The 27382-nt window shown below is 36.5% G+C and overlaps 1 protein-coding gene across 6 annotated transcripts in view; it reads right to left on the reverse strand.

Annotated features, from left to right (window-relative positions):
* gramd1bb (GRAM domain containing 1Bb) overlaps nt 1–27382 on the reverse strand; it is a 99073-nt gene that overhangs the window by 54774 nt on the left and 16917 nt on the right. For 5 of the 6 annotated variants that reach the window (XM_055028007.1, XM_055028006.1, XM_055028005.1 and 2 more), the window contains exons 2-4: nt 16441–17569; nt 10751–10840; nt 7162–7188 (exon numbers count right to left, since the gene is read on the reverse strand). In XM_055028007.1, coding sequence (XP_054883982.1) covers nt 7162–7188; nt 10751–10840; nt 16441–16850 — 527 coding nt within the window. In that variant the 5' untranslated portion in view covers nt 16851–17569. The remainder of the gene's footprint in view (nt 1–7161; nt 7189–10750; nt 10841–16440; nt 17570–27382) is intronic. The other variant, XM_055028004.1, reaches the window with a different exon arrangement.

Raw genomic sequence — 27382 nt, forward strand, 5'->3', positions numbered from 1 at the left:
TTTACGGAGAAATCTTCATTGGCATTAAATCAATAAAACTCTTCTTAGAACCGCTGAACAAATTATTATTCTTTTGTGCATGTTTCCACTGGTATTTGGACAATATATGTTTGGTGGGGCTTGATAGTCTTTAAGTCCAGAAGGTCATTTTGTCATCATCCATATTTTTAAAGCTCTCTCAAGATTTTTTTTTATATGATTAATGTAATGCAGTCTAAAATTGTATAGCAAAATCCAAACATGAGCTGCATTAAAAAAATAAAATAAATAAAAATAAAGTGCTGATCATGCCAAACTAATATGTAGTTCTAGTTTCACACCGGTCGGCACAAGACTGTAACTCGGACAGAACGCTGGGCAGAGCTACATAGTTTCTCGCTTCTTCATTGCGTCCCTGTTCCTGTGAGAGACGTCCTGCTTGCAAGGCTGCTAAATCACGATCATTCGACTGCAAAAGTTGACGCATGTGTTCTTGACGCTCAAGATTAAACCCATAATTACGCTCCTCCAGGCGGACCAGCTCTCTGATAGCAGTCGGCATGTCTACTGCTGTTCTATGAGAAATGTTGTTAGGAGTTTGGCAAGACAAAACTCATGAGCCAATCAACAATTGAAATCTGCTGTTGATCAAATTGCTTGCGCGCTCAGAATGGAGAAGAGCTGAGCAAGATCTGCTCATGGAGATGAAGCTAGCTGGCGCGGACTGGGGCAGAACCGGTTAAAGCTGCACTAGTGGAGAAAACAGACCAGGCATATTGGTAAAGATTTAGTGAATTTTTTAAAAATTAACTCTAAACTACAACAAGCAATGATTACACATTTAGCTGTTTCTTTTTAATTGGTGTTTATCTTTCGATGATCACCAGGGATTAGAATTAGAATTTTTTATGGTTTATGTAGAATTAGATAAAATAATAATAAAAGTTGCCAGCACTGTAGTTTTCTTTTTTTGTCAGTTGTTTTGAGAGAATAGCTTTAGCCATTCGCAATCTGCCGGCTCATCATTGGTATAACAAAGTATTTGACTTAATGGCACAAATATATTTATAGTAGCATGGTGACCTCAGAGAGCGGTATTTGAAACAAGAAGAGTGATGGGGCCTTAGAATATGGGGACGATAATACAGATATCTATATTGTGATGTAAAAATACTTCATAGAACTTTGCCTATTAATTAAATGACTTCTAAAGGCCATTGGGTGCATTGGATTTTATTTAGCAGTATGATAGTGGAGAGGTCTGACTTAAAATGCATGGATATATATATATATATACATATATATATATATTTTAACATGCTGCATTTTATCCACTGCAAAATAATATGCTGCTTTGCGTTAATCTATCACATTGAGTCGGAATAAAATTAAATACACTGAAGTTTGCAGTGGTAATGAGATGAGGTGTGAAAATGTTCATCCAGTATGAATATCTTTGAACCTTGGTGGACTATTGCAATGCTGGTGAGATGACCAACAAATTCAATGGGATTCTTTCGCTAATGAACATATGTGCTGTACGCAGTGAGTCATCGGAACCGCCGCAGTTAGTCATCAGTGGTGGCCTGCTGGGTACAGACGCAAGTCCCACTCAGATACAGTTTACTTTATTCAAAGTGACGTGAATAATCCAGACATGCTGTTCATAATTAGGTTTAATACGTCTGGTTAGCCATCTCTGAAGCAATAACCACGTACAGCATTCTAGATGCCTTAATTTGCACTTCATGTAGTAACTGACAGATTAATGACTTCTTTGAAAGAACCCTTACATTTTTATTCTATTATTAAAGCTGTGTACAAAAAAACTAATTTGGCATCAAGTTCAGCTCTGACTGTAGACAGAACTGCTGAAAAACAAAGAATGGTCTATATTTAGTGTTTATATAATTAAATGGCATATGTGCCTGGCACATATGTCCTTGTACAATGCTGCAGTGAGGCAGATGTCCACCCAGCATGAAAACAAGCCCTTTACAAAGGCAGTAAGTGGGTGTGCCAATGACAGACACATCTACAGAGAGGAGTACATAATAAACCGCCTTCAGCGTGGCTCACACAGCTGTCTTAGAATAGAGCCAGTCATATTTCAATAGGACATTTACCACTCGGGTTCATATTTTCTTAGAAAAGTTTATGATTAAAATGAAAATAATATATATATATATATATATATATATATATATATATATATATATATATATATATATATATATATATATATATATATATATATATATATACATATATATATATATATGTATATATATATATACATATATATATATATATATATATATATATATATATATATATAATCAGATATATATATATATATATATATATATATATATATATATATATATATATATATATATATATATATATATAAGTAATAAGCTTTCATTTATTTAAATCAGGTCCTTGAAAACCTAATCTTTTGAAGACAGTGACAAATTCACTGTCTTACATCTGGTGTTATAGTGATAGCAGTAAATACATGGAAATGATGTAAGATTACTATCGTTTGAATAATTTCTAATTAGAAAATAAGAGATGAATTGAAAGTTGGGAATAAAATGTATGGGCAATAAAAAGTGACACTGTCTCATTTTGCAAGTAAAGTATGTTGTAAATATTTACCGTTTGCTTTCTCAATGAAGTACTCAGAAACCACTGATTTTATTGAAATCAAGTCAATAAAAATGAATTTTTATTAATCAAGTAAAAATTTTTTTATGTTTTGGATAACAGAGGTGAAGTCTTAGTTTTGCTTTTTTTTTATTTAGAGTATTGTTGACCGATCTGTAAAGTAAAAAAAAAAAAAACTGCAATTGCTTCAGGTTTAGTCACTTCCTTTGGCAATGAAGACCATCATTTTGAATTTATTATTGAGGAGCTTAGAGACATTTACCTGAATGTAAAATAAATTAGTCTTAGGGCTGCCCTGCATCCCCCCTTGACAGCCTCAGTGAATCTAACTGAATTGCCTTTAATGGAACCTGGGAGCAGAGCGCACATCAGGGACTAAAAGGCTAGTTGGAAAATCCTCGCAGCACAAATGTATATGTGTGTAAGGCGTAGTCTGGCCAGGACATCCCCTCCATTCATCTGATTACACACGACTGCTGCATTTATAAATCAGTTTGACTCATTTTTTCCAGTACATCTAAGCATAAGCTGAATAATAATAACCAGATTTGACAAAGGCTAATCCAGGCATTTAAATGCTAAAGAAACTTTAGGAAAAAAATGTAATTATTATTTAAAAGGCTGTAGATTACAGAGACAGAGGAAAAACAGGTCAAATGAAAAAAGCCACATGTGGGTAACAGTGGGACCATGTAGATCAACAACTCTGGATGGCAAAAGCTACGCTAATATCTGTGGGCTTGTACTTAATATCAGCCAACAGATAAACAAGAAGAAATCCACAATGGTCAACTTATCTTACATTAAATTTGTTTTGAATACATTAACAACAGTTAGAAGTCATATTTCGGTGACTGCATATGAAATGACTTGTGATTAATGTTATGCCTCCAGATCTGTCATGCATATTATTTTCTTTGAGTTAAGAAAAGCAGCTGACCTTATGTTTGTGCATGGTGAACAGGCAGACACCATCCTTGCCTCTCTCCTGGCTCTCATGGTCTCTCTTCAATCACTGTCTTGCTGTGACAGCATCAAACTATAACTTGCCCCAAATGCTTTGTCATCATCATTGCAGCTCAAAATCTTCCCGTTGTATCTGATCTGCAGCGCATCCAAGTTGAGTCGGGGGAGAAATAATATCTTATCACGAGCACATTCATCAAGCCTAAAACTCAGCTCAGAGAGCACAGTTTGTTTAGGCTGAAATGATGATGAACTTCTTATTCTTTGCTGATAATTCCAGCTGTGGTCAGAGTGCCGGCTTTACATGCAAATGCAGCACACCCAATTTTCTGCTTTCAGTCCTGGTGGTGCACAGGCATGCATCCTACTCTTTGACCTCACTACTGCTTTGCTGAGCCATGGATGAGCAGTTGTACAAGGGAGGATGGGTCACTGCTGAAAGCGCTCTGATTGGTTGTTCCGCCATGGTGTGTGTGTGGGAAGGCACATTTGGTAGGCTCCCTGAGAGTGACTCTGCTCGATGAGGGTGGTCCTTCACATCTTTTCTTCACCCCGCCCCCACCCTTGTTCACCATCACTCTCTCCATCCCTCCTCCTCATATCTATATGCTGCAGGCATGTTTTCAGGCTCCTGCATTACAGCATCTCTATGATGAGCCACATCAGCGATTCAGCAGCATCGCTAATATATAAAAATATGTACAATAAATATGGAGAAGAGGTCACAAATGAATTCATAACATCTTCAAGATATAACAATCGACTGCAAAGTCGATGACCTAATTGTACAAAACAACAAAGAAAAAAAAATCACCCAGATCATCACAATCTTTATGGGGAAGCAATGTGTTTTGTATGGATGTGGCTGGAGCTGATTTGAAACAGGACCTCATGAGAAATTATGATAAACACACTAAGAATAAAACTGGGTTCAAAGCTAATACCATCATCTCAGTTGAAAAATTTGTATAATACTCAAAATGAATGACACATTAAACATTAAGAACATTTTCGCAACATTCTTTTCATAGAATGCCGAGACCCATTCACAGTCAGAAATTGACTTATGTTGAGAATATCATTTAACTAATGCACTAGATTCCTTTTCTGCAGATGTTAGCACAAAGTTATGAGTAGGATCACATTATGGCGATTCGTATCACTGGGGACTAATATCTCAAACTACAGACAATGATCAATAATCCAGCAACTGGAAAGGTAGAACAGTAATGATGGCATAGAGCATAGGCTGAGTACACACTGGATTATTATTGACAATAATAAAAATTATGACTCAGACAATTCTGCAAAGTCTCTAACTATAGTAGGACCTTACTCCCAAGACAAAGGGCTTTTAACATAAATAATTTACATTTTACATGCATAAACATTCAGCTTGCACATCCTGTGTTACTCTGAACTGGGAAATACCTTCGATGTGAATAGAATGATTATTTCATACAGCCTCAAAAAATTGTAACAGAGAAAAATTGGAAAACAGTAAAGAACAACTGTGGAATTTATGCTCTTTGCTTTACATGCAAAGTAAATCACACACTAAATTTAATTCCATCAATTAAACTATTATGTTACTAATAATCAATTTGTTTTTCAGTAAACTCTTTTGGAAATTTCTGGAATGCTTTTGCTTTTGATTAATTAAAATAATTTTATTGTTCTCACTGATTTGCTTTGAGCTGACACAAATACATTGATAAGACATTGATGTGTAAAATACTGAACTAATCCAAAATAAAACAGTAAGTTTCATGGTTAATTATTGCTAAAAAAATAACAAAAAAACAACAAAAAAAAACCCCTACAAATTGCATTACGTTTAAAACATTGGAAAAAGAAAACAGAGGAACATGTGTATATTAGTATCTTTGTAAAATCAGATAATTTTAATGTTTTGCAATCTATCTGCCAACTGTGACATTAGAGAAATGATCCAAATAAGAACATTTCAGTGAAACACTGCTCTGTCAGTTAAATGGCACCGTTAATCAGATTCTTTATGACTGAAAATTAGTAATACTGACTAGTGTTTTAGACTAGTGTTGATTTATGTGAGTAGGTATAAATTTGTTTTTAAGAATGAATTTTACTGGATATGTCACATTAAAAACAGTGTTCTTTTAGTCAGTACATTCTATTTCAATTTTAGAGGAAAATGATTTTTCATGGTTTAATTTTTTTAATACTAAAACACTCTTCTATTTTATAAGGGATGTGTGCACTTTTCGCATGCATTATATTTACTTAAACATATAATGCATATGAAACAATGTCTAATTTTGCTGCACTTTAGATCACATTTGCATTTTATCAGCACCTTAAATTCTTATCTGATTGGTACAAAAACAAAATAATCAGCAGCTTTCTGTATCCCCATAATAATAAATAGCCAACATTCATCTGTTGTTGCTTGTGCCATAAAAAATCTGAACAATTGAATTATTTAAAACAAAATGGCTGTCACCCCTTTCAGGACTCGATATAAACTATACAGGCACAACTACTTGCTTTAAATAGAAATCGCTGGACTGAAAGGACTACAGAGACTCCTAGTGGTTTAATTCAAGACCAGTGGGAGAGTCACTCAGCTCGCATGACTGAACATCTAAAGCATATCAACCCAGACATACACAAACACAGCTCTCCTCACAGACACAACTACAACTCAGACAACCACTTCTCTCAAACAAATATAAAGACGTGTACATCAAAGAGAAAACAACTTTCATGCCCTTTGCAGAAAAACAGGCAAATTCTCAGGTTCAAAAGCAGGTATCAGTTATTCACCTCAGTTATAAAGGACGCCAAACATAATACCTAAATATGCAACGCGAAAAAGAAAAAAGAAGCATTTAAGAGATGTGGCATAGTTCAAATGTAGATCATGCGAAACAAGATGGAATAAAAAACATGAAGAAATTGAAACGAAGACTTAGGATGATGTTTCGTAATATGATTAAGACAAACTTTGTCCATCAAACTTTTCCCAACGATATCACTTTCTTGTTCCAGCATATCTCATGCACAACTTAAAAGTCTTAAGATGCCATATATAATCACACTCACCCTCTGCAATGTGCGGTTCAACTTTTTGCATAAAAACAAGCACAGAGTCTCATATGGCAGTGGTGTTTTCACATCCCAAGCAATAAAGCGTCTCTGCCCACAGCTCGGACACACACTGACCACTGATATGCCATCAGCTGGATGCATAAAAGCTCCACAATGGTGTCCCACTCACAAAGCCCTGTTTGTGTCTGATGTTGTTTGTCCCGCAAAAGCAAACAAAAGCATTCCATGGCTTGCAACTGTATTCACCAATGGCTTCTCCGAGTGTAAAACCGTATTCAGATACCTTGGTTTGGCAGACAAAGCCACAAATCGGTGTCACACGCAAGCTGGGCGAGTCAGGGCAAAAGGGGGGACAGTAAGCCCATTTACTTCGTATGTAGCAAGCATAAGAACTGGCACAGCATGAAGGCACGCTCTGCACTTCTGCAAGTAAAAGAGGAGAGGCAGGCTTACCTGATTTTGTCGGCTGCACTGTCAGACCTGAAGAGAAGAGACACACATCTGTTATTTACTGTTAAACACCTGAAAAAAAATCATTGTCAAAATTAAACTAATATGATGATGATCATACCAATACACAAAACAATTGGAACACTTGTTGCCTTATAAGAAGAGGTTCCTGGGTTTTATTAAAGGTTTGCAACCCTGTCCTGAGTGTACCTTGCTTCTCACCCAATGACTGCTGGAGATCAGCAAGCCGGCAGGAATAGGCAGATAAAAATGTTGGACACGCTCTGGCAATTTTAGTTGTGATTGCATAAATAATAAAAACACATTGTTGCTGTTTCACCTAGCCAATTTTCTTTCACTGTAATAAAATATCTGTTGTTTACTCTCACATGAAACATACATTTAAGAGTGTTTGTTATGCATAAATGAGTATTTTTACTAAGCTGAAACACATTTAGCTCTAACTGAAAATTATAAGTATTAAATAAAGATGGTATATTTCAAGATTTACTTGTTGGGCCTTCTTTGTTCACTTAGATAATTTAATGGCATTTATATTCAAATATTTAATTTATAATATAATGACTAAATAAATGGAAATAAAGGCAAAGTGCCAAAACAAACTTCATGTACTGTTATAAATGTATACATACAATATCATCCAAAAGTACAAACAACCTTTGAATTGTTGTACATTTTGTCACACAACTCCCATAAACTGTAATATATTTGACTGGGATTTCATGAGGTTGACATGGAGCATGTAGCAATGTGTGTGTTGTAACGCAACACTTCACCCTGATCACACAATTTAAAGAGTGACCAATAATGGTGGCAGTATTATTCTGGGCAGTATCATCAGGGACAAGGGACCTTCACTTTCCAACAGGACAGCAAGTTTCAACATGAAACCAGAGATTCAATGGATTAGTTCAGTTCAAAGCAATTTAATACTTTGGAATGGTCCAGTAAAAGTACAGACCTAAAATCCTATTGAGAATCCCTGACAAGACTTGAAGAATACTCTTCAATCTGTTAGTGAAGTGATACCTCCAGAAATTCCCAGCTGTAATGAAAAGTGCTTCCACAATATGGTGTATTATATTTGCAACTATTTTTCAGGTGCCTATTGGTAAAGTAACACATATATTTTTCCTACATCCAATTTATACACTACTTTATTTTGGTCAATCACACACAAGCTAATTAAAGCCTTGGCATTTATGGTTGCATAATGATAAAATGTGAAAAGTTCAATGGGTGTGAAATTTTATCCACAGAAGTTTTGCAACTATTCGTAGATTATAGTCATCAAAAATCCTTCTAGTTATTATGCAATATACCTTCAATATCTTTTAAAAAATGTTAGTCCCTCCCATGCCATTAGCATAGTTTTGTCAGTCTCTTTAAATAATAGACTGACAAATTGATGGCAAGGTGATACAGTGTTGATCTGTGACTCTCAATATTGCGTTGCATCATCCTCAAGGATGACTCACATTACACTCATTTAGCAAAGTCACATTGTGATATTATATAACGCTATCTGCAGAGTTGCTTTTAGTAGAAACATTTGAGGGAGAAGTAGGGCAAGAAAGATTTTCTTTTATATATTCATCATCATCTCATCAGTTTTTCACCGAGCCCCCTCACAAATATAATTAATTTCTGGTGCAGGAAGCTAAATATTACAGCTAGAGACTCATATTAGCCAATAGCCTGCTGTCTGCTCAGCAAAAATGCACTCTGAGTAAACTGCAGCATAATCTACGGATCGTCAGATGCAGGGAGAAGGGAGAAAAGCAGGAACGACACAGATAAAGACGGTGGCACAGGTGCGGTATGGGACAGGCAGCGGTGCAGCATCCATGCAGAAATGCAGCTGGCTTTACCTGCAGAGGAGACATGACATTCCGTGCCCTCTAAAGCTGGCTACAGAACGCTGCTCCCCTCGCAGCTGCTGCAGATGCCCCTCACAAGCTAACACCAGCACAGCAAAGAGAAGACGAGCAGAAAATCCCATAGGTTTGACAGGACGTGTCCCTAGTTCAGGCAAGTGGAGACACTGCCAGAAGACACTACGAGGCAGTGAGAGCGGGAATCGGAGAGAGAGTTAGAGCGGAGGTGTAGAGCAAAGCTCACACAGACAAAGATGATGAACTCAACTCAACCAAAAGCCCACAGAAGATGTCACTACAAAGTCTTTACTTTTAATACAATATATCCACATTGCAATTTAGGAAAGTGGCATCTCCTGTCGATCAAGTCATTTTTGATTTAGATAACTCATTTTTAGGTGGATCAAATTCTACTTGGTGGTAAACAATCACAGAACTTTTATTTGAAAAGCTCTTAGATTTAGAGAGATCCAACCCATAATTTCTCTTTTCCATCCATCCATCCATCCATCCATCCATCCACCATCCATCCATCCATCCATCCATCCATCCATCCATCCATCCATCCATCCATCCATCCATCCATCCATCCATCCATCCATCCATCCATCCATCCATCCATCCATCCATCCATCCATCCATCCATCCATCCATCCATCCATCCATCCATCCATTTTCTTTACGCCCTTGTCCCTAGTGGGGTCGGGAGGTGCTGGTGCCTGTACATTTTCTATTGCATGTAATTTTGTCCATGTAAGTTGAGAGGCTATAAAATTTCAGCCTCTCATCTTGATCAGGACTATTTGCAAAAGAAGCATTGCATCTCAATGGGACATTCCTGGTTAAAAGAAAATAAGTTTAAAGGAACATTTTTTTAGAGTTGGTTGATGATAGATGAGCTGAACTTTTGGATTGAACTTCATTTTGCAAAGAGAACCCCAGACCATTTTATACTGAATACTAAATTTCAGAAAATAGGGCCAGGCAACTGTCCTGTGAAAAGCCCAAAGATAAATAGTGATCAAATAGTAACTTTTTTAATGGCAAAAAGAAAAAAAGTTCATCCACTTCTGGTTACTGGATGATCTCCCACCACTGTCAAGCAAATGTCACTATTAGTATTTTATTTACCGGAGAAGTTCAGGTCAGGACCTGACCAGGCATTCCTCAAAGCATAATATCTGGCATGAATAAACATGTCAAAAACATTTCTAATCCAATAACGGTGCCTCATACTCAAACAAGGCAGTGAAGTAATATGTTGCCTTAACACCTTGCCCTAGTTACAAAAAAAATAAAATAAAATAAAAATAAAAATAATAATAATAAAAGAAAAACTTCAATTCTAGTTAAAAGAGGATACTGTGAAACTCCTGGGGGAACAAAATTTGTTTTCTCAAAGAAACAATGACTGCTGAATAATATTATTATCACATTATTATTGAAAACCATTTCAATTGATGCAATGCTGTGTGAATTTAATTTAACAGAAAAACATTAAATCAAGCAAAAATAAGAAAAAAATTTATTTTATTCGAAATATATCCTTTTTAAATACTTTTTATTTCAAAAAAAATATTTTTAATACATGCATTTCCTTGATTTCTCAAAAAGGCAGTTTTGGGCTTTGTTTGGCCAGGGGAATGGAGGTTTCTGCAGAGACAAACATACAAGAAACACACACACACACACACCTCTCCTCTTGGATCTGTGGTGTCAAGAAGCGAGTGCTGTCATCTTCATGGCTGCTTTGCAGGCTGCTCTGCTGACTGCTTTGCTGGCTGCTGCAATGTGTAGAAAAATAACAAGATGTGATGTCATGTACCTCAGAAATAAGACTGCATGAAAATGAAAACCAAAATAAACAGAATATGGAGTGTGTATTTGACAAAGTTTAAAGTTTTCACAGTTTTAACTTGGTTGAGTTTAGCTGAGTTTACTTTGGGTTTATTGCACTGCTATTATTCAGCATGATGTGTCAAACATCATGTCATCTGTCAACATTTCTTACTAATTGTCTGTCGAACATATTCAGGCACTGACAGTAACACTATTTATAGCAATACTCAGGTTTTGCTCCTGCCCCTTGCACATATTCAGTGATGACACTAGATGGGGCTATATGACACTGTCATGCAAAAGTTAAAACTTTTTGTTGATAAGCAAGATAAGTCATAAAGAAGATTCATAAATAAAAACTAATAAAAGAGCATGCATTTATACAGAACTGTTATGCGTACTCAGGTAAGCTGACAGCTTTATCTGTCCCCAGGAAAAAACAGGCCCCCGAAATACTACAAGGATTTATACAACAGCATGGTATTTGTCTCTTCATAATTACGCATTTGCAGTTCTCCTCTACTTCCTGTATTGTGCACAGTTGGTTTCTGCTCTGATGTGCACAGAAACATTTACACATTAGGTAGGAATCACTTACCACTATTAATATATAGCACAATTTCAATAAGCTACAGTTATGGAACCACAAATATTTATCCTTTTAATGGTTTAAAGTCCCCTTTAGTAAAATTTCAAAATCAGTGTGAGCTGAGATTCCTCTGAGTGTACAAGCAGAGTTGATTAGCTTCCATCCACCCATTGGTGGCCGACATGTTTCTCATGTTTACAAGACAAAAGGTTTGTACTTTTGAAAGCCATGGCATAGAAATTGAGAAGCAGTGTTTATTAATGTTATTAAAGAAATGCTCTTTTGAACATAAAGTTAACATGCTTGCAGGCTAGAGTAGGATGTCAGTCCAGCAGCAGGACTAAACAATCGAGGCCACACGTCAATTAAGGTGCTAATATGAGCTTAGACTCTCGGTATTACTCAATGAACAGGAGAATGGCAAGATGAGCTAGTATTTTGCTCAATAAGCTCATGGAGCAGCACATATAAGATTATGATTGACAGCACTAAGACCCTGACCTGGAGCAAGACATTTCTCTAGATGACAATGAGAGCACTGAGAGGAGGAAGAAAAAAATTATTATCTGTCTTACTCCAAACTATTATGACATAGTCACAATTTAATTAAATATGTAAAAACATATTTTTTAAAAGTTACTTTCTGTTACTTTAATACATTAATTCTGTAATTTTTAGTGTTTTTAATTGACAGTCACAGTGATTACCACCAGAAAATTAGTTTTGACAGTGATTGTGGTTTAACTAAACAACTCAGTAACTAACTTTAAGAAACTGTTCACTCCACTTGCTTTACTTAAGCACTGTATTTTGTATTTGCATAAATTAAAAATAAAAACATCTTTACTACACAGCTTTTATATCAACTTCATTTATGAATGAAATTTACAAAAAAGAAGAATAACCTGTGTAAAGTACAATCATATTTATTCAAAAGGTGCAAAATATAAATGTCAAATACCAACATAGGTCTTTACTACAAGTGTGTGCGCTGATGACATTGTGGGACTGCTGATGACATAATACAAGAAAAACATCACTAATGGAAGAAAAAAGGCAGACTTGAGTTTCTCTCGCAGAAATAAAAATGCTCTTTTGCACAATTAAATATAACTATTATCCATCCATTTCTTGTAATAGATCTATTTGCAAATTAAATAAATCTAGTTAGAAATATATATTTTTTGTTCAACTTTTGTTCCATTCTCCAGGCTGTGAACGTTTGTCTTGTGAGCCTTTGTCATGGAGTCGTCAGTGAACCCTGAACTTCAGTGGAATTAAACCGTACCTAAATACATCCTGGAGGGACTACGCTTGTCGGCTGGTCAGGGAATGACTTGGGATTTCCCCGGATAAGCGGAAGATAACAATAAATTCAACATGTTAGACAATGTTTTCTTCTCAGCTCAAAGAAAGACCAACATAAGCAATTATTTTAATATGAATTTTACTTCATGTTGTGTCATTGACTTTGCAGAAGTCCTTCATAACAAGCATGCATGTTGGCAAATTGGCATCATTATCTTCCTCCTGTTGCTCTGAGATGGTTGGAAATTCCTAAAATTGAATCCCAGTAACATGTCCAAACTAATGCTTTTTTTCTGGCTTTGTGTGAGTTTTTAAGTCTGAAACATTTGACTGCTTGGATATGGCAGAAGAGCATGAAGCAGAATAAAAACTACTACATCGCTTTCTTAAAATAGCTATGGTCTTATCAGGCTGTATAACAGTAGAATCCACTATGTCTGCAGGCTTTCACTGCACTCAGATGAGCAATCCTTCAAACCCACAGGGCACAAATTATCTGCACCGTGCAGGGAACACTATGTTTAATTTATGGAAGTAAATGGTGGAATACTGAGAAAAGAGATAAATAGCACTGAAATCTAGATGGAGAATGTGCTACTTAGACAGGTATTCGTATAAGAAAAAAGAAAAAGAATGACAATGCTAATCTGTTTTGCACCCTTCACAAAATCTCCAGGGTCGAGTTAACTAAAAGGTCTGTCATGTCTGTTCATTAACAAGACTATTACACCATAGGTTTAAAAAAATAACATGTGAACAATTGTAAGGGAATTTAATTATTTTATCACTAGGGTACTGCATATTTTCCTGGAGTTCTAAATCCAGCACTACAACATTTCCAGTTATTAATCTGTCCTCAGTGTGCTTTCCTACACATTAAGCACTCTTTATTATTTAAACTCCACAATGTAGCAACTTTAAATACCTTTTAAAACTTTAGCATGGCCTTAACCATGTACATTCTTGATACATTAAATTACTTTAATTTAGTGTATTTTTAGAGCTGTAGTGTCCAAAGTCGGTCTTCGATGGAGGTATAAAAAGAACACTGCCACGCTGAGGACGTTATCACTATAACCAGGGAGAGAAGTAAAACAGGCAGGATGCCTGCCCTCGAGAACCGACTTTGAACACCACTGCTTTAGTGTATAAAATTAAAGTAGAGTGAAAGATATACATATATATATATATATTAAAAAAAATAGGAGACTAGGGTTCATAGCACAGTAGTTAGAGCAAGCTGCAAACCTTGCTCTGCAAACCCCATGTGGCTCTCCCAAGTTCGACACCTGTCCTCGGTTCGTTTGCTGTGTGTCTTTCACGTGTTCTCTTACTGCCCCTTTCATGCTGAATTACGGTCGAATAAAGACCATGAGCGCCAAAACATTTTGGCCAAAACAGAATGTCTAATGAACCACCATTTGAATTATTTTGGGCTGTGTCAGGAAATCGGAATACCTAAAGAAAACCCAAACAGACAGGCCTGCACAGGCAATAATCACAGCATAGACCTTCTTGCTGCTCCTTTCCTGCTAAGCTGAAGACGCATTTCAATCTGCACTGTAAAACTTAGATTAATATTTTAATTTTTGAAACAATTTAATTTATATGTAAAACACTATCTCTGAAAGTCATTAACATATTTTGCACATTGATTTAGAAAAAAACACATGATCATATGCAGTGATGTCATACGTCACTAACGCTAACAATGTGTTACAATTTCTGGTTCTGCAGTAAAGTTAAAGTTATTTATTAATATCACTGCACATTACTTCATGTGCCAATTTACTTTGGAAAAATATATGCTACTTTCCTACTGAATCTCTGGGAGTGGCATCTCAGGTAATAACATGCAGTGTCAAAAATGTAAACACTGAAGAAAGGAGAGAGATTTCTGTCTGGAAATAAAGGCACTATTGAGTAAGTATGAGGCAGACTTTTTTTTTTTTAATCAGCAGCGATTATACTATGAAACTATTCCATGAAGCCCATTTTTGTCTGACTTTAACTGAGTCAGTGTGAGCTGTAGTACTTTTGAATTTTTTCTGGGTTGTTTCATGAACTCCTGGATGAGGGAGGGCCCCCAAAACAACTCGGTAATTATTATTAGCCAGCCACTCCTCAGACATTTGCCACTGTCCTGGGTTTTTTTTGCTTGTTAATTATGGCTCTCACTTTGGTCAAAGGCTTTGAAATGGCTTTCTAACCATTTCCACATTTTTGGATACCAATGACTTTCTTGAATTCTTTGTGTCAGGGTATGATCTTTGGCTTCTTTAGATATTTTAAACAAATTAATGTTGTCAGACAAGTTCTGGTTAAGTGATTTGTTGGTTCTGTAGATCAACTGGTAATGAGGCTTAGGTATCAATAGAGAAATTGAACTCAACTATCCAATGAAACATGTTTATTTGCAGATGATTCAGGGCACAGAATTATGTTTTTTATATTTTCATAGGGTCATTTTAATTTGGATAGCTTTTTTCCCCTATCGAATGACATTGACATTTAAAAACTAGCTTTTCTTTTTTTATTTAGTCATCTTTGTCTAATATTTTTGCAGCACTGCTTATTACTCTGTGTGTAATAAATAAATATCTAAAAGGTTTTGATGGTATTTGAACTATGCAGTGGTAGATGAGTACTTTAGTTCACATTGTTGTGAACTGAAGTAATTGTCAGATGCAGACACAAATACACAGTGAACTCATCTATTTAAATTTAGGACACCTGATCTTACAATTTGTTGCATCTGTTCATTTATCCAGATGCAACAAAGGAATTAATTGGAGCACACTGATGGGATTTATAGATTTCGTAAAATATAGCAAAAAATATCAAGGATGCCAACAATATCCTGAAAGACTAGATATACGGGACAGTTTTGTATGACATTTACCATATTGCATCATTGTCAATGTAAAAATGGAGGATAATTACAACTTTTACCATTTTAAACACTAACTTTCAGAGGGGACATTCAAGTGATATGACCTTTACTCAAAAGGCACCATTACTAATTTCGGATTGGAGTAAATCATAGAGGCATCAACCATAAAGGAACAAATCTATTGATTTTGCTAATCTTGTCAGACAAACCTTTTTTGTCTTAAGCAATTGAATCACAAGTTACTCCTTGACCCTCCTATTTCAACAAACATTATCTGCAATCTGTCGAAAGGGTTAACCTAAGCCCAGAGGTCTACATTCAGGTGACTCTGGGCTTCTTAAGGACCTTTCCAATTAACAGGTGTATTATGAATGTGATCTGAACTTACACTGTGACCTTTGACAAATGGGATTCATGAGTATTTGTCTATGAAATATATACAAAAAGATAGCGAGAAATCTCTGCACCTGAGAAATATAGATTTTCTGTTCTGACAGAAAACTGCAGAGCACAAGACCACAAAGGTGAGTGTGCAGGAACAAGCAAACTCAAGCATACACCAGGTTAGAACTTTCAGACTGTAATACATTGATTATACCACTTAAACTGATTGTTCAATGTTCCCATGACAGCACAACTACTTTCTTAATTATAGTAATATTTCACATTAGCAGAGGTTGAGTGTAAAAAAACAAAATAAAAGTGTTATGATAGATGAAGAGGGAATGTGAAAAAGAAAGTGGGCCCATACCAACCTGCTTTCACTGCCTTGCTCCTTCTTCTCTCTGACCTTCAGCCACCTTCTCAATAGAAAGCGCCTGCGTCGTGGAGATGCACTGGGGGTGGAACAACTTGACCAGGAAGATGGTGCATCTTCATCACTGGATGGTGTGATCTCAATGGAAGGCAACTGGAGGTATTCCTTGGAGCTGGACCTGGATCTGGCTGTGAGCTGAATGTTGGTTAACTGCGCTCTTGTGTTCTCCCGCTCGCTTGGCACATTCCTCATGCGTCGCATCTTGAAGCGCTTGCGTCGAAGAGTCGGGGTTGAGGAGCTGGATCGCACAGAACCATCTGATACTGCATTGTTCCCTCCGTCTGAATAAGCTGGGGCATCTTTTGGGACACTCACCTGGAGCGAAGGAGGTCTCAGAGTGTCACCCATTGCTCCAAGTCTGACAAAGTCCAAGCAGTCCCAAACAAAGTACTTTTAAGAGACCTGGATTTTCTTGTTCTGTAGCTAGAGACCTTGAAGTTTTAGCTTGAAGTTTTAGTTTAGTCCTTACATAGCGTTTTATATTTTTAAGTCCATTTTGAGTGCTATTCAGCAATTATAAAACAGGTCCAAATATGTTAGACCAGACAAAGTTCTCTTCATGCTCCTTAGCTGGTGAATATGCATCAGTTTGGCGTCTGGCTGACAGTCTGTGAAGAACAGTGTTGTTGCAATAAACTCATTCACTCAGGCTGGGAAGAAGAGGGCTAGATTAGATAACAAAAGGGGCTTCTGTTCTGAGAGCAGCAGATGAAACATGCATAAGGCCTGTCAGAGAGTGTAACACAACTCCGTTGCTGGTCCTCCCCAGAGACTGACAGGCCAAGTTACAAACACTGGCTATGCTACTAACCAAAGAGCTGGAGTAGCTACCTTAGCTGCTTTTTATGTTAAAGGCAAAGGCACCAGATGTCAGCCCTTGAATATTGATGCTGTAGTTCGGATTTGGATATTGTTCTCACTTGGTTCTTATTTTGGCATCCCTGAGGCAGAAAAAGACACAGCAGGTCTCACTTGTGCTTGTTCTGGTTGTAGAGGTCCGTCCTGGGCTCCAGCTCATTGCTGTTTCCACCAAGTTACCGCTTACGGGCAAGAGGGAGGTGATGGGGCTGCAAGGTACAGGTAAGGCTCAGGGTGATAGAGTTAAATAGCCTCTCATACACATCCCATACACAAACTGCCACACAGACAGACAGTGGGACAGAACATTATGTACAGAAACACACACAGACACAACCAGAAACCAAGACAACAGGCCATGGTAAACAAGTCAATCTTCAAAACATACACTGCATAACCACCACCATGCACCAGCCTAAGTTTTTCCATTCTTCTAACATCCTTAATTTCTATTAGGAATTTCCTAAGATGGTGTTAAGTCCTTTAAACTTTCTGTCAAGATGTAAAAACGATCTAGGGATACCTGCTGACACATTCGGACCATTGTGCACATTAAATATATGGCAGGAGGTAACTGGTTTATGTGATAATGGAAAATCAAGGAAAACCAATACACTCTTCCAGAACTATCAGCAAGCTGATTGCTTTTGTTAAGAGAGGCAGAGATGGTTTTTGAGTCAGGTTTTACTTTGCCTTAGTTTACCTCTGTCTGTCTATGTTGTCAAATACTACTAAAAGATAATCCACTATTGAAGAAATTGTTTTGCTGTAAAGTTTCCTTAAATTGCTACACAGAACAAAAATGGTTCATTGCATTCTTCTGCAAATCTTAAGAAACAAAACATGTGTCAGATTAATTGACATTTTTTCCAATACTTCATGGCTGTTTCACATGCAAAGACTTAAATTACTGAAATTTAGAGACTATATCAATCAAAAATATTCTTGCTTGTACAATAATTGTTAAAAGAATGACAATGGCTCATATTTCAATAAAGGCTCTAATTGTGCACCGATTTAAAATACTTTCTTGTGTATGTGCTGCTTTATGCAGAGCAGCACATACACTGGCTTTGCTGCCTTTATATCTCAAAGGCAGCAAAGCTCTTTGAAAATACCTGTGTGAGACTAATCAGTACAACCTATGCCTGTAAAATATGAAATTAATATATTCATAAAGTTAAAAAAAAGTTAATGTTATGAAACTTTTTTATCACTAATTTCAGGGAATAAAATAAATAGATTTTATTCCATTAGGCATAGAATAAAATGTCTTGAAACCTTTATTTCAAATCATTTAGATTAATTTGGCTTATTCATGATAGAACTCCCAAATTCAATGTCTCAGGAAATTACAATTTTGTGAAGATGTTATTGTATATTTATAGAAAATGAGTAAAAGGAAAAGATTTGGTTAAAAAAAAAAGGTGGATAACATGATCTGCACATGTTCTATCAATGGTACACTTCTTCTATCAACTCAGTCAACCAGAGACAATGTTAGGAGTGTCTTTCCTCGGCTAAAGAGAAAAAAAAATTGACCTTTGCTACATGTCTTTTCCCTCTCTCCTGCTCTACTGTGCTGTATAACAACTCTCACATAAAGGCCACCACAGCCGATAAGTCCAAAAAAAAAAAGAAAAAAGAAAGACTAGCTAAAATATCAGTGATAGACAACACCTCCTCCAGTGATCGACTGCGAGAGGGAGGAGCATCAACCGAGTCCTCAGGTTCTCGCTTCCTTAGTGTTAAAGATTTGACACATGAGAAGCAATGTTGCTCCTTCTCCATTCATTACCTATGTAACTTGTGTGATGAGGCAACAATCACTTGTGCTCATTCTGCTAAGCAACCAGCAAAATGTGTGCATGTGAACTTTTAAGCTTGTTCCAGTATGAACATCCTTTGTGTTGGGCTTTACTCTGGGTGACAAAAACTTTGGCCTGTTGCTGTTGTTTTTAGCTCTCAATGCGTTGAGCCCACTTGCCAGGCGCATGATCTCGTACCTTAGTCATCAGAGTGAATGCCCCATGAGGAGAAGCAAGTCAGAGAAACGCTGGTTTAAAAGCCGAAGGCGACAGCTGCAGTCTGAGAGCACTTTGAATTCAAACTGAGTGAACTGTGGTGAATCAAGAAATCTGTGCAGGGCATATGTTGAATTTACTGTAAAAAAGTAGCAATAAACACAGCAATACAACAAACCTGTATCTGCACGTAAAGCTTAATTATCCAATGTAGGTTTCCCTAGGTGGGGGGGGGGGGGGGGGGGGGGGGGGGGGGGGGGGGGGGGGGGGGGGAACTACAACAATGGTCTGTTTCTGTTTTAATGACAGTTCACAATTTCCAGGGTGTTTAATCAACAAAACAAAGTATAAAAAGGCCAGTGCAAAATGGTGAATAGTGAAAAAGAGTAGATTACTTAAGCCCTAAAAAGAGGCTGCAAACATTTGACAATTCTAAGTTTATACTTTCATTTCCCACAAAAGTCCTCACTGGTAGTACTGCCTGTTTCCCTTACATGAACCTAATGATTAATATATTTTGAAGGGCAAGTTTCTATACAGGGACTTCATAATCTATTTTATTTGTTTTTGATTTGCTTATTTTGAATATTTAAAAATGTCTTCCAGTTCCAGTGTTAAAACTTTCTTTAGAAATCAGTTTATTGATGTTAGAGCGGGTGTATTTGCATCATTATGCCATTATCATTATATTGATTCAATATGGTCTTAAAATGACAATGTCATTGTTTATCACAATAATTTCTCATCATCCATCAAAATTGGTTATCATGAGAAATTAGTATCCTCATACACTATAAGTCTGGCAGGAAAGCCACGACAAAACAACTTAGAGCTTAGAGGACGATGTTTGTGGTGTGGGAATAAAAAGTGCCAGAGAGCACAGGTGCACCATTGTGGTGGACTATCAGAAAGACTGCAAGTTCCACATCTAAAAAACTACTTTGCACCAAAAAAGGTTTTACTGCGACATCTCGCCTAAGATAAATGAATGCATAAGAAAAAAACTGCATGGCTCTCACCGAGGTGCACTTCAAAAGGCGAGTGGAGAGCCGCTTTCTCTTTCTTATTTATTTCCTCTCTCATCCTTATGAGCACTCTGGTGAAAAGATTTCAAAATAGTAAATTTTACATCAGTCTGGGTTCTGTAAAACAGATGTTTATTTATTCTTTAAAAAAGTGAATTTCCAAAGAACTGAAATTATACATATTATTGAAAATGCACCATGTAAACTATTTACTTGACAAGATACAAAATATAGACAGGGAAGAAGTAACTCTAGTAATAAAGAAGGTATGCAATACAGAAATTACTGTACAATTCTGTTGAAATGTAAAGTTTTATTATATTTGTGAGTAAATGGAGTAGTACAAAAATATATAGAGACATATTCAATAAATTAGAATATTAATGAGAAGTTTATGTATTTCAGTAACTCAGCTCACAAATAAAACATATTGTAGAAACTACACAAAAACTGATTTTTTAAAGCTTTTATTTCTGTTACTTTTATTTATGAATATTTCTTGCTTAGAATTAAAGAAAACACAACATTTAAGATTAGAATATTACATTAGAGCAATAAAAATAATTCTTAATCCAGGAATGTGGCTCTATCAAAAGTAAGTTTAATACCTGCATAAATGTTTTTATTTTTGAAACTTCACATCTAATCTGACAAACAGTACCTATATTAACCCCTATTCCAATTTAATGAATATGACTGTATTTTTTCAAAGGAAAAATATATAAATCTAAATACTACACTCGCGGTTTGCAAGTGTAGTATTCTCCTTTTTTGCTAAGAACGGAAAACAAAGGGAAAGTGTAAGTGCTATGTCATAATTGTTAGCAGTTGTTTTCATACTGCAGATGTGTCTTACAAACCCTTATTTACCATTTCTGTGGTGCAGGTTAGAAAACTATACAACTTCAAGTAAGTCATATTCCAACATCACTTATTCAAACATCTTATACTGTGGCATTCACAAAATGATCTATATCTAAGTTAGGATGCCTCAAAATCTTTGGAACATATCAAAACATTCTGTGGCATAAATACCACAATTTCAAAACTACACACATTGCATATACTACACATGTCTAGCACAATCTCAAATTTCAGGTAACTTTGCCAACTTTGCAGCAATGCTCTAATAATATTACCATATACAAATGCTCTGTCTGTACTGATGAAGTTCCACTTAACTGGGCCTGTTGAATGACAGAAGTTGCATGGCAAAGCAAGGCAGGGGAGTACTTCCTATTTTCTGATTATTTTGGCAAATAGCTGTCACTAGATATGGCCACTCATAGACTATGAGACAATTTTGGGATGAAAGAGTTAATGTTCAGTGCTTTTAGTCTGAAATGGTCAAGTAGATAAAGCAAATGATGTTTTTTTTTTTGTACAAATAATAATTAAATGGATGTAATATGTTCTATTAAAAGATCATATGCTGTTGAAGGACAAACAGCAGAATGCTAAAGGAGAAACTGGTGTTATTAAATACCCGTTGTTATTCTATACGGTGTGAAGTCCGGCCTCGTTGCACACAGACACAAAGACTAGGAGTGTGGAGCACCATGGATTAATCATGAAAAGACAACGTTTCTTGTTACGGTTTGACACGTATCAACATTAGAACATCGGGTCAAGCTCTGTCATTGCTGGGCTTAATCCAAGAGCAGAGTGAAGGGTTGTGTTTTTTTTTTTTAGCACAAGGGCAAGACTTTGACTTTGTTTAAAGAGTATCGTTTCAAATAGCTTATCTTACTCACAGCTTATTACTGCCTCCAGTGTATTTATTAGATTAGTGAATAGACAAAATTGCAATGACACACTTCCGGTGAGAAAACATGAACCACCATTTTTTGTATGGTGAAACAACTCGCTGGTGACAGGAATTTTGCAGTTTAATACAGTTATTATTACTCTGCCAAATTATCCTGTCAGTTGTTGGGAGGTTTAACAGGATTCCAGGTTATGATCATAAACAATGTGATGCTTGGATCAGAAACGTCAGAGTTTGTCCTGAAGACCTATATGCACGGATTTGCATTGCACACTTAATCTCAGTTACATGATGCATCTGCCATTTTATAATAAACTCACATTTCTTTGATCTAACTTCGGCATAAACATTTTACAGGAACACATTATTTATAAATGACCCTTGTAATCTTGGCACACTGTAGAGATCAAGCATCACCTGTGTCAGCTTCATTACAGCTGGAAGGTCTAAAATCACAGTAGGTGGATGATTGAAATGAAGCCTAGGCGCAAATTCAAAGTGGAAGACTCTCCAGCCCCACCTGCATCATCCGATCAGCACGTTTCGATCATCGTTGTCGACCTATCAATGCTGGACCAAGCCACGGCCAATCCTCCATCTGTGGCATCTTGCACTTTGCAGCTGCGCTCAACCCACGGCCACCCCTTCTTCACCTCCTCTGGCTCTCCAGGCACACATCATTCACTGACCTCCACCACCAGTGTTGGGCCCTGGGGGATGACATTCCTAACCAGCACCAGGAATGCTCATCCAAGTTTATTGCAATTCACAGCTCGACGTCCTCAGCTGAGGCCCCGAGTGCCAAAGAACTTAAATTCATGTATGTTAATAAACCTTTTTAATTGCTGTTTTTCTCCATCTGAATCTCTCCAGATTGAAATGTAATTTACAATTAAATATCAAGAACAAAAGTTTTTCTTTTACTTGTGCAATGTTATTGTTAACATCTTGATACCACTGATAAGTGGTATTGATACAGGATGGTAAATATGTCGATACACCTGCAAACTCCAATGATTTAAGAATAAAAACCAGAGAGGATGCAACATGAAGGCCCAAAACATCTGGACGTCTTTTGTTGGGTGCACTTTGTCATGCGTTTATTAGAGGAGTCAACAGATGGACCTACCACAGAGGGACTCTGCTGTTACAGCTGACAGAGAGAGCACAGTTTTCCATCTCCATAATGACTTGTACACAGAACAGAACAACCATGTGATTGCTTGCCTTTCACGCATCATTACTGACAATCAAAGTTCACCCCTATTGTTCCCTGAATCTCTATTCTTAGCACCATGTCCCTGTCAGCAAAATGTCAAAGACTGTAGACAGATTACGGAGGAATGCTGATGCTGATTAACAAACTCTTAGGATAAAAATATGCACCGCAGATTAGTCAAATGAATTCTGAACAAAGAAGCCAATAACACAGCATGAAGGACATGGAGTGAAATTCACAATGGATCAAGTGATTTACCACGACTGAATAACAGACACATGTTTGTGTCATTAGGTCTCATTTCTGCTGTCTGTCCATATTATGATTCTGAGCATCAACTGAGGTAGTATACTTTATATCTGAAGTGCAACTGGAAAATGTTGATGAGGCAAAATACGCAAACAAAAAATTCTATTACTTCGGTCATTAATATCAGTTGATTACAGTAATGTATTACAACGATGCCTATGTTTTTGTTTTTTACTCAAGTTTGTCTTTGTTATTAAACATCTATGTCTCCATGATAAATTGTAATACCAACCATACAATGTTGCAATCCTTTATAAGCCTGAGCCTGACTGAAAGAAAGGGAGTGCTAACATAGCACTTAGAAAAAAAAGCAAAGTGACATTACACTGTGACAAAAATGAAAAATGTTTCAGGTCTTCATACCTTTTTTCATGTGCTAATCAGCATAAAACCAACCAGTGCTCCAGTACAGCAGTACAAATTACTGTAAAATGGAAAAAGAGGAGCACTGCATATGACTGCATGAAAAAAAGACAAATCTTGTTGGAGCTCAAATCCTCCACTATTTTATTCCACAAATTAAACTTTATAATGCTTTATTAATGACCTTCTTGAATTTAAATTCAGAGGCAGGATTATCGTTTTGTTTTAAGCTACTGAATATTCACACAAAAGTTGTACGAATATCTACTAGGATTAAAAAGCATGCTGAAAGAATCCTCTGAGGCATTCTTACAATGTTAAGGCATTTATTTGCCTTTCATTGCCAAACTGCATACTTCTTAACTGAAGCTGGCAAACAATCCCATGTCCCACAGCTATCATCATGAAAAATGGGTTTAATCCCTGTACTCTTTAGAGACTAGCAGAAGCGATCAAAAGCCAGGCTTTCATCTCTTATTCAGAAACACTGAGTCCTAAAAATAGCTTTGTTACACTATAGAAACAGGCGCCGCTCCTTGGCGTACTATAAAGTGTCAAGAAAAAGCGATCACCAGAGGGTTCAGAGTCAAGAGACAAATGTGGACAAATTCATGCCACCAACATCAAAAAGTGTGGTTTGTTTAAAAAAATAAAATAAATAATAATAATAATAATAAAATAACAGTTAGTTTTTGCAACTAGCAAAACTAACAGTATGGTTTGGATTGTCAAGTTTCACAATTTTTTCCACAACTGATTCTAGGATATCAATAACTGATATCATTAAACACATTTTCAAATGTGATTAAATGCAATTAAATTATACTACTGCACCATTTAACAGCTTTTATGAAGTATCCGATTTAATTTGGCAGCCTTATGTTTAAGATCAGTTTTTGTGTTTCCAGGGCTCTAAATTTAATCAGTCACTGCTGTTGTTACTACAATAGATACCACATTTGTTTTTGCAAGTTTAGGTCCATATAGCCTCTCCTAAGAGTACTTTTGAATTCCGTCCTGTTTAATTACTTAAGGATATATTAGCATTCTTTTAAATAATGCTACGGTGTAAATCATGAGTAAATTATCCATTCATTTACAAATGTGACATTATGTCCTTTTGCATTTAGTCTATAAACCACTAAATGATTTTTACGCTCATGAAACCCAGCAGCCTTTGGGCATAGAGTGGGAACCTCACTGCACAGATACATATCAGGCCTTAATGCAGCCGTCTCACTTTTTAAATTTTTATTTTATTTAATTCATTTTACCAAGTAAGTGGGTTGAGAAAAATTCAAATGCTCAACAATGGCCTGTAGTCAAATCTGACCCTCTGAACTGTGATTTATTTTCAGTCAGAGGTAAGAAGACATCCCAAGAATCATAATGCGCTACCAACTAAATCAGAGCCTAAACTTAACAATCAACTAATACAAATCTACACACAGTTATTGATTAGAAACAGAGTTAATAAACTTATACAATCAACACACAACAATCACACTTTAATCTACTGACAAGTATCAACTGGGTCTGACATAATGAGAGAATGTTCAAATGATTTTTGAAAAGAATACTTTTATATAAAAATAGAATGAAAATATCTCCACTGTTCTGATTGCTATCTTGTCCAACAAATGAGACAGACAACATTTTACATTTTCTCTGCTTCACATGTGCTTTAATCCATTTCCAAATAACTTATTCCCATTTTATGTACATGGAAACATCAGCTCTGATCTTGCAGGTTTTATTTAGTCTAGCAGGGTAGCAGCCAGTATCTTTTCTTTCTCTCTCTTGTCTCAAAGAATGCCCCGTGTCATCTCTAAGGAGGGTGAACAGGCAGCAGCTGTCTGTCTAACATGTCAAGAATGTCTGGGTGGAACGGCTGTTTGGGATCCAAGTCTGGACCCAGTTTTAGTATCATAGCTGACAAATGAAATGTCATTTGCCCAAATGTGCACATGAGGTTCTCCACATGATAAACACAGACAGTCTCTTTAGGGGACACACACAATAAGGTACAGGTGGGCCATCATGGCCTTCTCTGACGACCTAAACACTAATCAGAAACCCTAACCGTCCTTTCTCTTGTCTTCTATTCTTACCTTCCTCTTCCCCTTTTAAAGTTCAAACCCCACTTTTCACCCTGTTCTTTCTTTTTTCCCTGTCTTTTTGTCTGTCTCCATTACATTTGAAATAACACAAAGCAATATATATGTATATATACACACATATACACATGTAATAATAAATCATTATTGCATGTTCTTGCCAATTGTCGATGTGTTATGTAAAATCGGCAGAATAATGATGAACACAAGCCAATTCTGAATCTCCTCAACTACCTTCATTTCCTGTGGGGCTAGGAAACTTTTTCCCAGGCCTAACAACGACAAACCACTTTAGGAGGAGAAGGACTGTCGGAAAAGTAGGAGACATGCGACTGTGAGTTGCATTCAAAGCAACTTCATTCAGAAAGAGCAGGGTGCAAGCAGCTCAGCATTTTCACAGATCCTGCTAGAACACGTTGTTCTCATTGAGCAGAATGCCATTTTATAGACTATTTTACATTCAATGTTAGAACACAGAAAAAAAAAATAAAATAAAAAATTGATAACATGACTGAAATACTAACACCTCTTTTGTTTTATTTTGCCAAGAATGGTTTGTACATGAAGAAACCGAGTTATTGAACAGTTTTAAATTACGGCCATAAGCAGCAATAACATTTCACCTGGGTGTTCACTTGTTATTGACAAAAGGCTTTCGGGTTAGGGAGACAAGTCCTCTTTTCTTTGAACATGTCCAGTGTTCGATGTATTGAAACTGAAATATACACACTCAAACTCACACATACTGAGCTGAACTCGCTGTGCCACATGGGAATAAACTGCATATTCAGCTGCAAGCGCCCTGAAGATTTCCTTTCTCACATGCTGTCCTGCACAGCAGATGTGTCCTCTCAAGAAGATGCAGCACCACATTCTATGTCCAACCAACCAAGGATTGTTGCCTGTCAGTGTTGGTTACACAACATTTTCACTGTCTACAACATGTTTATGTATCCAAATGTATTTTATCCACATCTTCACTATAACACAGCAGTTTCTGTGTTATAGCAATTTCTCAACTGAGCATCGTGTACAGTATGTTGGTCAGTACACATTTGTACCAAAGTTACACAGTTCTATCTTAAGACTTTACCAAAGCAGAAAGTTTACCGTATGTGCAAAACAAAAGTATGTAACTGTACATCCATCCAGCCACATAACTTTTAAAACTGTGAATATTAGCAGCACCACAATAAG

The sequence above is a fragment of the Poeciliopsis prolifica genome, unplaced genomic scaffold (genome assembly GCF_027474105.1).
Source record: "Poeciliopsis prolifica strain line A6 unplaced genomic scaffold, Auburn_PproV2 SCAFFOLD004, whole genome shotgun sequence".
Taxonomy (NCBI): domain Eukaryota; kingdom Metazoa; phylum Chordata; class Actinopteri; order Cyprinodontiformes; family Poeciliidae; genus Poeciliopsis; species Poeciliopsis prolifica.